The sequence below is a fragment of the Natator depressus genome, chromosome 6 (assembly GCF_965152275.1).
Source record: "Natator depressus isolate rNatDep1 chromosome 6, rNatDep2.hap1, whole genome shotgun sequence".
In the NCBI taxonomy this organism is placed as follows: domain Eukaryota; kingdom Metazoa; phylum Chordata; order Testudines; family Cheloniidae; genus Natator; species Natator depressus.
Window position 1 is genome coordinate 109,627,752 of NC_134239.1, and position 13,418 is coordinate 109,641,169.

Sequence of the window (13,418 nt, forward strand, 5' to 3'; positions counted from 1 at the left end):
AGTGAGAAGCGTAAGGTCATGCATTTAGGAATTAATAACAAGAATTTTAGTTATAACCTGGGGACGCATCAATTAGAAGTAACGGAGGAGGAGAAGGACCTTGGAGTATTGGTTGATCATAGGATGACTATGAGCCGCCAATATGATATGGCTATGAAAAAAGCTAATGCGGTCTTGGGATGCATCAGGAGAGGTATTTCCAGTAGGGATAAGGAGGTTTTAGTAACGTTATACAAGGCACTGGTGAGACCTCACCTGGAATACTGTGTGCAGTTCTGGTCTCCCATGTTTCAGAAGGATGAATTCAAACTGGAACAGGTACAGAGAAGGGCTACTAGGATGATCCGAGGAATGGAAAACTTGTCTTATGAAAGGAGACTCAAGGAGCTTGGCTTGTTTAGCCTAATTAAAAGAAGGTTGAGGGGAGATATGATTTCTCTCTATAAATATACCAGAGAGATAAATACCGGAGACGGAGAGGAATTATTTAAGCTCAGTACCAGCGTGGACACAAGAACAAATGGATATAAACTGGCCACCAGGAAGTTGAGACTTGAAATTAGACAAAGGTTTCTAACCATCAGAGGAGTGAAGTTTTGGAATAGCCTTCCAAGGGAAGCAGTGGGGGCAAAAGATCTATCTGGCTTTAAGATTAAACTCGATAAGTTTATGGAGGAGATGGTATGATGGGATAACATGGTTTTGGTAATTAAATATTCATGGTAAATAGGCCTAATGGCCTGTGATGGGATGTTAGATGGGGTGGGATCTGAGTTACCCAGGAAAGAATTTTCTGTAGTATCTGGCTGATGAATCTTGCCTATATGCTCAGGGTTTAGCTGATCGCCATATTTGGGGTCGGGAAGGAATTTTCCTCCAGGGCAGATTGGAAGAGGCCCTGAAGGTTTTTCGCCTTCCTCTGTAGCATGGGGCACGGGTCACTTGCTAGAGGATTCTCTGCTCCTTGAAGTCTTTATAAACCACGATTTGAGGACTTCAATAGCTCAAACATAGGTGAGAGGTTTTTCGCAGGAGTGGGTGGGTGAAATTCTGTGGCCTGCATTGTGCAGGAGGTCAGACGAGATGATCACAATGGTCCCTTCTGACCTTAGTATCTATGAATTAGCCCACTGGACAATTTTAAGGAGCACCAAGCCCTGCTCCAAAGGGTGGCCACTGAGTTAGGCCTAGAGGTGGAAGAGATGGTGGAGCAATCAGACACTTTGTTTAATGTGCTCTCTGCATCTACCCCTGCCCATACACGAAGGGATTCTAAAGATCACCAAAGCCCTCTGGCAAATCCCGTCCTCAATTACACCCACCTCCAAGGGGGCTGAAAAGAAGTATTTCGTCCCAGCCAAGGGGTTCGAATACTTGTACGCTCACCCGCCCCCCAGGGTTGTTGATAGTTTCTGTGGCCAACAAAAAAGACAAGCAAGGGCAATCTAGTTCCACCCCCAAAAATAAGGAGGCCAAGAGACTGGAACTTTTCGGATGGAAAATGTATTTCACAGCCAGTCTCCAGTTCAGAGTCGCAAACCACTAAGCTCTTCGAAGAGAGATAACTTCAACTTATGGGACTCCCTCCATAAATTCAAGGACTCCATGCCCCAGGATGCGACCCCAAAATTTGGAGCCCTTGTTGAGGAGGGTACTACAGCAGCTTGGTGTTCTCTCCAAATGGCATGGGATGTGACCAATTCGGCAGCCAGAGTGGTCGCCTCAGCGCTGGCCATGAGGCGTTGTTTCTGGCTTCGGTCTGCAGGCCTGTCCCAGGAGATACAGTCCTTGATCCATGATTTCCCGTTTGATGGGATTGGACTCTTTGCAGAACAGATGGATGTGAGGCTGCACAGATTGAAGGACACTCAGGCTCACTGGGGTTACATATGCCTCAGTCTGTGTCGAAACAGTTCCAGATGCCCCCTCTACTAAGGCCTTGACAGTCTCGACAAGGGTCTGCAAGGAAAAGGGATAAGGACACAAGTTTTAGTAGTCACCGCCCTTCCTCCTCCCATTCACCTGCACAACCTGGCCTGGTGAAACATGGGGGCCAGAAGCATGCATTTTGAGGGTGCGCTTCAGAGCGATGCCCCAGTCAGCTTCCTGGATCTGCCTCATCCTTTCCTCAACCACCTTCGTCCCTACCATTAGGCCTGGTCACGGGTTACCTCAGATTGCTGGGTGCTAGAAATTGTATTGCTGGGATATACCCTCCAATTCTCGGCCACCACCACCCCCAACCCCCTTCCCTCTTCAGGGATGCTTCTCATGAGAAACACCTCGTTCAGGAGGTAGACAACCTCCTGCAGCTGGGGGCATTGGAGGAGATCCCTTGGGAAATGAGGGAGAGAGAATTCTCCTCCTGTTATTTCCTAATCCTGAAGGCAAAAGGGGGCCATTCTGGACTTGTGGCGAATCGACAAATATCTCGAGAAGTTGAAGTGCCACATGGTTTCTCTGGCCTCCATCATCCCCTCCCTGGATCCGGGAGACTGATACGGTGCTCTCAACTTGAAAGACCTTTATTTTCATATTTCCATGTTCCAAGGACACAGAAAATTCCTCCGTTTTATGGTGATCCAGTGTCACTTCCAATTCACGGTGCTACATTTTGGCCTCTCCTTGGCCCCATGGGTATTTACAAAATGTATGGCCCCAATAGCTTCAGACCTTGGTTTTTTTGAAGAGGTTAGCAATAGGCACACACAAACCTCCAAATGTGTCTCTGAAGTGCTCAGCCCATGATCCACCAAACAGTTACAGAGCTTTTAGATCTGCTGTACTCTCAGGAATAGAGTAGCAGCCGTGTTAGTCCTGTATCCGCAAAAAGAACAGGAGTACTTGTGGCATCTTAGAGACTAACAAATTTATTTGAGCGTAAGCTTTTGTGGGCTACAGTGCACTTCATCGGATGCATAGAATGGAACATATAGTAAGAAGATATATATATATATATATATATACACATAGTGACAGGGTCGGGCCAGATGGCTACAGGGGAGTAATAGAAGGCAGATATATTAGCCCCAGGCTAAGTAGGTCCCTTTTCCCTGGGTAAGGTAACAGGGAAGGTTCCAGAACAATCAGGAAGCTTCTGCAGACAATTTAGACAGGCTGATTAGAACACCTGCAGCCAATCAAGAAGCTGCTAGAATCAATTAAGGCAGGCTAATCAGGGCACCTGGGTTTAAAAAGGAGCTCACTTCAGCTTGTTGTGCGCGTGTAAGGAGCTGGGAGCAAGAGGCGCTAGGAGCTGAGAGTGAGAACGCATACTGTTGGAGGACTGAGGAGTGCAAGCATTATCAGATACCAGAAGGAAGGTCCTATGGTGAGGATAAAGAAGGTGTTGGGACGAGGCCATGGGGAAGTAGCCCAGGGAGTTGTAGCTGTCGCACAGCTGTTCCAGGAGGCACTCTAGACAGCTGCATTCCACAGGGCCCTGGGCTGGAACCCAGAGTAGAGGGCGGGCCCGGGATCCCCCAAACCTCCCAACTCCTGGTCAGACACAGGAGGAGTTGACGTGGAGTGTGGGTTCACGAAAACGGCCAAACTGAGGGCTACCGTGAAGCTCCAAGGCAAGTAAATCCGCCAATAAGCGCAAGACCCACAAAGGTAGAGGAGGAACTTTGTCACAATACAAATACACATACATACATACATACATACAGAGAAGGTGGAGGTTGTCATACAAACTGTAAGAGGCTAATTAAGATGAGCTATCAGCAGCAGGAGAAAAAAACTTTTGTAGTGATGATCAAGATGGCCCATTTAGACAGTTGACAAGAAGGTGTGAGGATACTTAACATAGTGAAATAGATTCAATATGTGTAATGACCCAGCCACTCCCAGTCTCTATTCAAACCCACGTTAATGGTATCTAGTTTGCATATTAATTCAAGCTCAGCCGTTTCTTGTTGGAGACTGGTTTTGAAGCTTTTCTGTTGCAAAATTGCCACCCTTAAATATTTTACTGAGTGGCCAGAGAGGTTGAAGTGTTCTCCTACCATTCTATGCATCCGATGAAGTGGGCTGTAGCCCACAAAAGCTTATGCTCTAATAAATTTGTTAGTCTCACAGGAATAGTATGTCCCAGCTTGTAAATTTCACCTCATGATTACCAGCGTTCTTAACATACAGCACTTATATCTGTAGTGAAAACAAGAAAGAGTTTATCATCAAAGAACAGAGATTCAAGTGATAGAGAGTGAGAGCATTGGAGACAAATGGTTACAGGTAAAACAAAATTATAACACCCTTTCTAGAGATTAAATTTAACTAACCAGCTCTTTGAGTGCTTGCTCATGTTCCAAGTTAGGTGTGTGCAGACCCCATCTTCTCTCCCTTTCACTTCAAAGAGGGCAGAGAAGTAGTACTATGTGCCTGCCAAGGGGTACAAATACTTGTACTCTCACCCTCTTCCTCGGTCCATTGTGGTCACAGTGGCCAATGACAGAGATAGGCAAGACCAGTCGGGTGCTATCCCCCCGCTCCCACCCCTCCCCAAGCAAAAGGACTTAGAGAAACTAGACCTGTTTGGCAGAAAAATGTATTCAACGAGTGGATTACAGCTTCGCATTTCCAACCAACAAGCCTTGCTGCGGACGAATGATTCCTATATTTGGGACTCTACGGCAAAGTTTAAAGATTCACTGCCTCAGGACTCCAGGCAAGAGTTTTCCACCCTGATAGAGGAAGGGAAAATCATAGCCAGGGTCTCACTCCAAGCAGCTCTAGGTGCAGCTCACACAACAGCCATAACAACAGCTTCCACAATGGTCATGGGGCGATGCTCCTGGCCTTAGTCCTTAGCCCCAGCAACCGGCCTGCTTCTTGGCTCCACTGTCTTTACAGGACCTGTTCAAGAAACTGTGCAGGAGTTACAAGTATAGACAACTGTCCAGTCTACCTCAACTTCCTACCAGGGTCACACAGATCCCAGGAGGCCCAAAACAGAACTTCTGAAGGCACACCCAAGAGCATTATATCAATTCCCGCATCGGATTCTGCCCCCCTTTTGTTTTCAGACTGACTCTCCCAGTTCAGCCCGGTGAGGTCCCTCATCACCTGAGGCCACTGGATGCTGAGTATGGTGGAGGAAGATTACACCCCTCAGTTTTCTTCCACCACCACCTATCCCCATCCCTCTTTAGGGTCCCTTCTCACAAGCAAGTTCTAGCACAAGAGGTCCAAGCCCTCCTGTGAGTAGGGGCTGTGGAAAAGGTGCATCAGAACTTGAGAGGGAAGGGGTTTACTCCTAATATTTCCTAATCCTGAAAGCCAAAAGGGGTCTTCAACCCATCTTGGACCTGCATTGCCGCAACAGTTATTTCAAGAACCTGAGGTTCCGCATGGTCTCCCTGGCCTCCATTATTCCCTCCCTGGATCCAGGGGACTGGTATGCTGCCCTCAACTTGAAAGATGCCTATTTCCACATTTTCATCTTCTAAGGCCACAGAAGGTTCCTCAGATTTATCGTAAACCAAACTCATTACCAATTCACTGTCCTCCCCTTTGGTCTGTCAGCAGCCTCTCAGGTTTTTATGGAATGATGGTAGTAGTGGCCTTCCTCAGAAGGCAAGGTGTCCGAGTCTACCTGTACCTCGACAACTGGCTGATCAAGGGTCGTTCAGAGGCTCAACTGAAGAACAGTATCAGCCTGGTCCAAGCCACCTTCCATGCACTGGGCCCATTGTTAAATGAGCAAAAGTCGACTCTCATTCCCATCCAGAGAATAGAGTTTATCAGAGCAGTACTAGACTCAACCCAGGCCACAGCCTTCCTTGCAGAGGCTCAATTCCAGACCATATCGGCTCTGATATCCAAGGTTAAGGCCCACCCCATCACAACACCCCTGTTTTTCCTCAAACTTTCGGGACACGTGGCTGTGTGCACTTACATGGTACAGCACGCAAGGCCACACCTCAGACGCCTGCATGCTTGGTTGGCCCAGTGTAATCACCAAACGGACACCACTTGGACTCAGTGCTTACAGTTCCCACCCCAGTCCTTGCCTCCCTTGACTGGTGAAGGATCCCCGGTAGATGGCTTTGACATGTTTCCTTTGTCACAAACCCCTCCCCCAAAGCCTTCAGTATCTTTCATTTCAGATGCATCCGATCTAGGTTGGGGAGCTTGCCTCAAGCACATCAGGACTCAGGGCCTGTGGTCCCTGGAAGAACTCCCCCTACACATAAATGTCAGGGAGCTCAGAGTGGTCTGCTTAGCTTGCCAAGTGTTCGTTCCCCAGATCACTGGCAAAGTTGTGCGAGTGTTTATGGACAACATGGCAGCCATGTTTTACATCAACAGAGAGGGAGGAGCATGCTCCTTTACCCTGTGCTAGGAGGCCATTGGTCTGTGGGACTTCTGTATGAAACACTCAGTTCCCCTCAAGGTTTCCCATTTTCCAGGAGTCTGGAATACCCTGGCAGATCACATCAGCAGGTCTTTCTCCTCTCATCATGAGTGGTCCCTTCAGCCAGAGGTGATGAGATCCATCTTCCAGAGGCGGGGGTCTCCCCAGGTACACTTGTTTGCAACCAGGCAGAATAAAAAACGTCAGCAGTTTTTCTCATTACTGATCGCGGTCCAGGCTCTCCGATGCCTTCCTACTTCTATGGACAGAGATCCTATTCTATGTGTGTTCTCCAGTTCTAGTACCCAAGGTCCTTCTGAAAGTCAAGCAAGAAAAGGCAAGGGTTATCCTTATAGCTCCTGTGTGGCTGCGACAACATTGGTTCAGCATGCTGCTGGACATGTCAGTAGCACCGCCGCTGTTGCTCCCACCCCGCCTGGATCTGATCTTGCAAGACCATGGCCGTTTACTCCACCCAAACCTCAGGGCCCTTCACCTGACTGTGTGGATGCTCCATGAACCTGTTCAGAGCAAGTTCGCCAAATCTTACTAGGTACCGTCCACTAGAGCTACTTACCCAGCCAAATGGAAGGATTTCTTGGTGTGGTCTTCTCAACAAGGTCTCTCACTGACTCAGTCATCCCTCCAGCTGTGCTGGAATACCTGCTCCATCTTAAGCAACAGGGTCTGGCCCTCACATCTATCAAGGTACATCTAGTGGCAATCTGTCTTCCACCCTTCGGTGGACGGTAGGTCGGTGGTCTTGCATGAGATGTCCATTCACTTCCTTAAAGGGGTAGAGAGACTTTACCCTCAAATTTGTGAACCATTTCTACTGTGGGTCTTAACCTGGTCCTATCCAGACTCACTGGCCCTCCCTTTGAGCTGCTAGCATCATGCCCTCTGTTGTATTTCTCTGGAAGGTCGCCTTCCTGGTGGCAATTACCTCAGCCAGGAGGGTCTCAGAAATTAGGGTCCTTACCTTAGAAACACTTTATGCAATGATCTTTAAGGACAAGGTTCAACTGCACCCCCACCCAGCTCCTTCCAAAGGTGGTCTTGCAGCTTCATAATAACCATACTATTTTCCTGCCAGTTTTCTTCCCAAAACCACACAGGAATGCAGGGAGCGGCATTAGAAGTGCCCTGGCCTTGTACATTGGGAGGAGCAAGCCGTTCAGTAAATTCACACAGCTCTTCTTGGCAGTAGCAGACAGGATGAATGGCCTACCGGTTTCAGCCCGGAGAATCTCATCCTGGATCACCTCCTGTATTCATACATGCTACGAGCAGGCAGGTGTACCACCTCCTGCCATCTTGACCACCTATTCGACCAGAGCTCAAGCTTCATCAGTGGCATTTCTGGCCCAGGTCCCAATCTGAGGCATCTGCAGGGCTGCCACATGGTCGTCATTGCATACCTTCTCTTTCCACTACGCCATCCCCACAGCAGGCTAGAGAGAATGCCAAGTTCAGAAGAGCAGTGCTACAATCTGCATGTCCATGTACTCTGAGCCCAGCTCCTTGGGTACCACTTATGAGTCACCTAACATGGAACAGACATGAGCAAGCACTTGAAGAAAAGAACAGTAACTAACCTTTCCGTATCTGTTGTTTTTCAAGATGTGTTGCTCATGTCTATTCCATGACCCACCCTCCTGCCACTCTTTCAGAGTTCTCTGGCAAGAAGGATCGTGGTGCACCAGAGGGCGCTAGAGCCAGCCCTATGGATACCACTGAGAGAGAAATCTCTGGCAACTCTGCACATGACATGCACACCATAACATGAATGGACATGAGCAACACATCTTGAAGAACAACAGTTACAGAAAGATTAGCAACCGTGTTTTCTTCTGACTAGAGAAATTTATCTCAACCAACGTTCTTCCCAGCATTTTCAGCCAAGCCTGGCTCAGATCCCTTTTTCATGAAGCAAATCCCACTGTCAGTTTCCTTCCCTGGAGAAGGATTTCAGGGTGCCTCTCTGCTCTCCCAAATACATAAGAACATGTCTCTGATGTTTACCTGAAATACGGTTACCCCTGCTATTTATTTCCTCCTGTTAATTTCCTTCTCAAATCTCTGTCAGCTCTTCATCAACATTTGACTTAGAATGCTAATAAATTTCTACTGTATGACATACTATACACAGTGATCCACCATGGAGATATGTGTCTCCCACTCCCTGCCTGTAGAAGTTTGTCTCCAGATGCACAGTTTTTGAGTGACCTGTCTTAACTCTGAGAACGTAATTTTTAGAATATATACGTAACTCTTCATGTGTGTTCTGTGTACACAGTTCACAATGATTGATTACTAGTACGACACAAGCTTTCATTAGAGACCTGATATGATATTCTTTAGTGAACCCATGGGATCTTTGTATCCCTATGTACCTCTGTGCCTTCTGCGAGTTGGCATCAAGAGATCCTTGGATCACAGCAGTTCTTAAGTTTCTTAGCTGTACTGCAGTGCAACTGTAGAAGTACCAAATTGGCACCCACTTTCTTGATTGAGAACCTTTTTTTAAATGCAAGGAGTGTGTCACTGCCTACATGACACCAACAGGTCACAGGGGTTCTATTTAAATTGTGAATATGCTGCATCATAGATAAAATGGAGGGCACAGGACACGTTTCTTAAGAATGATTTGTAGCCATATGTTTGTAAAATACACAGTTCTGACCCAGATTAAAAAGTAAACCATAACTTTGAATTTCTTGATGGTAATTTTAAAATATTTTGATACTTAATATTTGGTATCCTCAATTCTCTCCAAGCCATTTTATTTCCTAATTTCAGTTCTGTTTAGCAAACTTTATGGTACGTAAATGCTAACTGGAAGGCGGATAAAGTAGTGTGCTTACCTTCATGTCTTTCAGGTGGCAGAACGAGCACTATACTACTGGAATAATGAGTACATTATGAGTTTAATCAGTGACAATGCAGCAAAGATTTTGCCCATCATGTTTCCATCATTGTACCGAAATTCAAAGACACATTGGAACAAGTAAGAGATTCTTGTACAAATAATATATTGGTTAATATATTTAAATGATTTTCTAAATTTTGGTAATGTTACTTATCTAACAGTATTGAACTTTCGTTTCAAACAATTAGGGTTAAAATGCCTTGTGTTTGTGAATTACCTGTTGTAGCTACAGTATAATCATGCATAGTGACAATATTTCTCCCCAAGACCTTAACAATGTGAAAGGAAATGAGTGAGGGCAAATGTCATGTCACTGTCAGAGAGCCCAGGAAATGCATTTGAGAGGGTGGACTCTTTCCTGTAAAAATATGTTTTAGTGCAGCTTTTCTCCTATACCATATTTTATTTTGGATTATTTATATTGAGTAAATTAAATGTGTATTGCATAGTAGCTTAGTGGTTACTAAAGACTAATTTTGATGGTTGACCTCTAAACTTTGTTGACCCACATTTTTCCATTGATAATCATTTGACTATATCCATATTAAAATCATCATATTCTTTCTTTTTTCTTCTTCTCTTTCTCTGCATTTGTTGCCTGTTTACTTTCTCTGTTTACATATTTCCTTTGTTTTTCCCTTTCCATCCACACAACAGTATAATACTCACGCATGAAAGTACTCCTAGTCAGCCCCATTTTGAAGCTGCTCCAGCTGCAAAACAATTTTGTTTGAGCTAGTGTGCAAGAGCTGGTAGTGTGGTTGTTCCATAGCTCATTGCTGTGGAGTGAGGACTATTGATTGGTTGGCCTACAGTAATGCCTGATGAATCTCCCAGTAACTTCAGTGAAAGGTATACTGAGGGAAGTGTGTGCAATAACTGGATACAGGTAATTCACTGATATACTGATTTAAAAAATATAATATGGATTACTTTTAAAAGAAAAACTATAATCCTAAAAAAAGATTCAAGTTGTGAATAAAAAATATGGGTTACTTTCAGTTGTTTTTCTCACTTTTTATGGCCCTCCATTCATTCTGTCCTGAGCATGAGTGAAGTCATGAAATCCATTACACCCCCACGCTCACTGTGTAACCAACATGAATGATGCAAATTAACGATGTAACTGATTTCTTTTCTGATCTGGTGATCAGTAACTTATAATAGATTACTTCTATAGAGTAAACTTTTACTTCCCTGGCAATGTGCACTATATAATGCAGGTGAAGATTTGTTGTTGTTTTTCATGCTGTTTCTAATCTGTTTGTTTATATACTCCCAGAGGAATTTTGCATACAATATTTTAAAATTCTGCATATTTTATTTGTCAAAATAACATAATAATATAATCAGTCCAGTTTCAATTATTTTTGATAGTTTATTTCAAAATACTTGTCAACAAGTCTGTCAACCATACAGACAACAGCAAAAAATATTTCCCCAGGAGTAGGGAGTTAAAGAAACCCCTAGGACAACCAAGTTCCAGTGGGGAGGCACTATGTGGGGCCCCCAGAGCCCAGACACCTGCATTCTCATCGCCCCAGAACCCAGCTGTGGGGAACCCCCCCGGCTCAGACACCAACACCCCCCCTCCCGCCAGAGCTCAGCTACAGGGCACCCCTCGGTGCAGACACCACCATGCCCCTCCCCCCCAGATCCCAGCCATGAGGCACCCCCCCCATCCCAGACACCAGCACCCTTTACTCCCCACAGCTTCTTTACTGTCCTGCCAGGGGATGTTGTGTGGTGCAGCCCTGCCCTTCCTCACCCTTTGCCAGGAGAATGAGGATCAAGCAGAGCATGCAGCCTCTAGCCAGCCAGGCTGGGTGCTCTGCTCACTGCAAGCTGGGCTCTACAGAGTCCAGCGGCCCCTAGTGGCAGTCAGCAGCTCTGCAACCCAATTCTGCGGGGGAGACAGGGAATTCTGCAAAATTCTGCATTGCACAGTGGTGCAGAATTCCCCTAGTTTTAAAGAGCCCTATTATTGTGATTCAGTATTTTATATATTTCTGCCATATGTGTATAGATGTGGTTATGCTTTCAGAATAAGTTTTACAGTATGCAGACTCCTATATCAGTATAGAAATATTTATAGAATTTCAGTCAGTTGACAGTATAATTGTATCATCTGCTGAGGTCTATATTACTGTTTTAATTTTTTTCTAATAATTCAATTTTGATTAAAATTGTATCAACTTTTAAATTTCTAAAGCAACCGTATATTGATGCACAATATCATATAAAGGAGAATTAGAACCTCTGAAGAACATTTTTCATTAACAAGTGGCAAATACTGCTGTAGAGTAAGTAAACTGTATTTGAAGCTGCTTAAAACATTTAATGATTTAGAATTTGTATTAGCCATACTGTAGCTAAAATGAAACTTCCATTAACTAGTTTTGTCTTCATGTATTCTAAAATAATGTAATTTTCTAGTTGTGTAAGTTATTGGCTACAGTTGACCAGAGCAAAATTTAAAGTACTGAGAGTTTCAACCCGAAGTTTTACTTATAGGACAATACATGGCTTGATATACAATGCTCTGAAACTCTTCATGGAGATGAACCAAAAACTGTTTGACGACTGCACGCAACAATTTAAAGCAGAAAAACTGAAGTAAGTTTCATATTAACATTTCAGCTTATTCTACAATAACCTGTTCAGAGAATTTTCATTGTTTACTTTGAAAAGCTACTCTCGCTTTTTAAAAAAAAAGTTATGCCCATTTTATTCAGCACAAAAATCTGAAAATTCACATGGTGAGATTTTTTTTTTCCTCAGCATGCATGAACCGTGAAGTGTTTAAAATAGTAGTTCTAACCTAATACTGTTGCTGGCAGCCATCTTTCTGCAAAATCATTGTTGTGCGACTGGTGGTGTCAAAGTCCAATGGAAGAGAATGCTAACTAATTTACATCCTGCTTTTATTTTAGATGCATTATCTGCCATCTGTCCCCTGCATACAAACCCCAGTACTTTTCAGAATCCTCCAGCATTGTTTTGTAGAGTGTGTTGCATGTGCATATATGTACAGGGCATTATTGTATTTTGTCATAAATGCAATGATGAATGCGATATGTTTGTATTAATGCTATGTGGTAGCATATTCCTCACAGCCATCTGTAAAGTGAAGTATTTAATTTTGCTTAATTTCATCTTTAACCTAGGTACAAATTTAAAAGGAAAATGCAAGAGATTCCTTTATTTGATAGACTGAGCAGCACTGGGAACTTATTTCATAAATTGTTGATAAATAGGAAAGAAGTATAGTATGGTCAGGTAAACAGAGCAGGGGATTGGAAGCTTGAACTTTTCTGGTTTTTATTCCCAAATGTGCAACTGACTTGTATGGTCTTCAAGTCACTTAATTTCTCTGTGCTTCTACTTCCCCGTGGGTGTAATAAGTCTATGCATGTTCACAGGGATGGTTTGAGGCATAAATAATTGCTTGTAAAGTGTTTCAGATCCTGATTTAAAAGAAGTATAGAAATGAAAACTATTGGTGGTTCTGTTTCAACATAGTAATATTTGGGTGTTTGAGCAGATCTTGGTTAGAATCATGTTTTCAGTTTCAAAGTGAAATGATTGTGATTTCTTCCTGTAGCAGTCCTTAAGGGCTTAGCAACACATAGTTTTGTACTGCTTTAACTATATTTGTTTGAAATCAGTGCAATCCCTCCTCTTCCCCCCCCCGCCCCCGTAACTAGTGTCTCAGTTATACTACGGTATAGGTGCTTATGCTGGTATATAGGTTATTCCTGTAAATTTAAGTGAAAGTGAGCTAGAACATGTAGTATGAGACAAATTTTAAAAGTATTCTGGCAAAAGGATAAAAGAAGTGTATCTTTTTTGCTTCTTTCTATGATGTATAAAGAGGACTGAGTTTTTGGTGTACTATTTTTCTAGTAAAAACAATTCTATGTATTTTTTATATTAGAAAATAAAGTCTTTATTCTATTTTTTCCTGAGTGCAGCAGAGTCCAGACAAGAAACTGAATCCTGAGCAACTGAAAGAGTGATTTTTGCTCATGAATTAAAATTCATTTGAGGAGGGAGGTGTTGATTTAACACAACCACTTGAGAGGACACACACTTAAATATTTAGAACTCCTACTCTACCATCTGATG

General features: G+C 43.9%; 1 protein-coding gene across 2 annotated transcripts in view; it reads left to right on the top strand.

Annotated features, from left to right (window-relative positions):
* Positions 1 to 13,418, top strand: part of PPP2R5C (protein phosphatase 2 regulatory subunit B'gamma) — a 190,843-nt gene that overhangs the window by 157,719 nt on the left and 19,706 nt on the right. For both annotated transcript variants that reach the window (XM_074956247.1, XM_074956248.1), the window contains 2 exons: positions 9,241 to 9,368; positions 11,805 to 11,906. In XM_074956247.1, the coding sequence (XP_074812348.1) occupies positions 9,241 to 9,368; positions 11,805 to 11,906 (230 nt within the window). The remainder of the gene's footprint in view (positions 1 to 9,240; positions 9,369 to 11,804; positions 11,907 to 13,418) is intronic.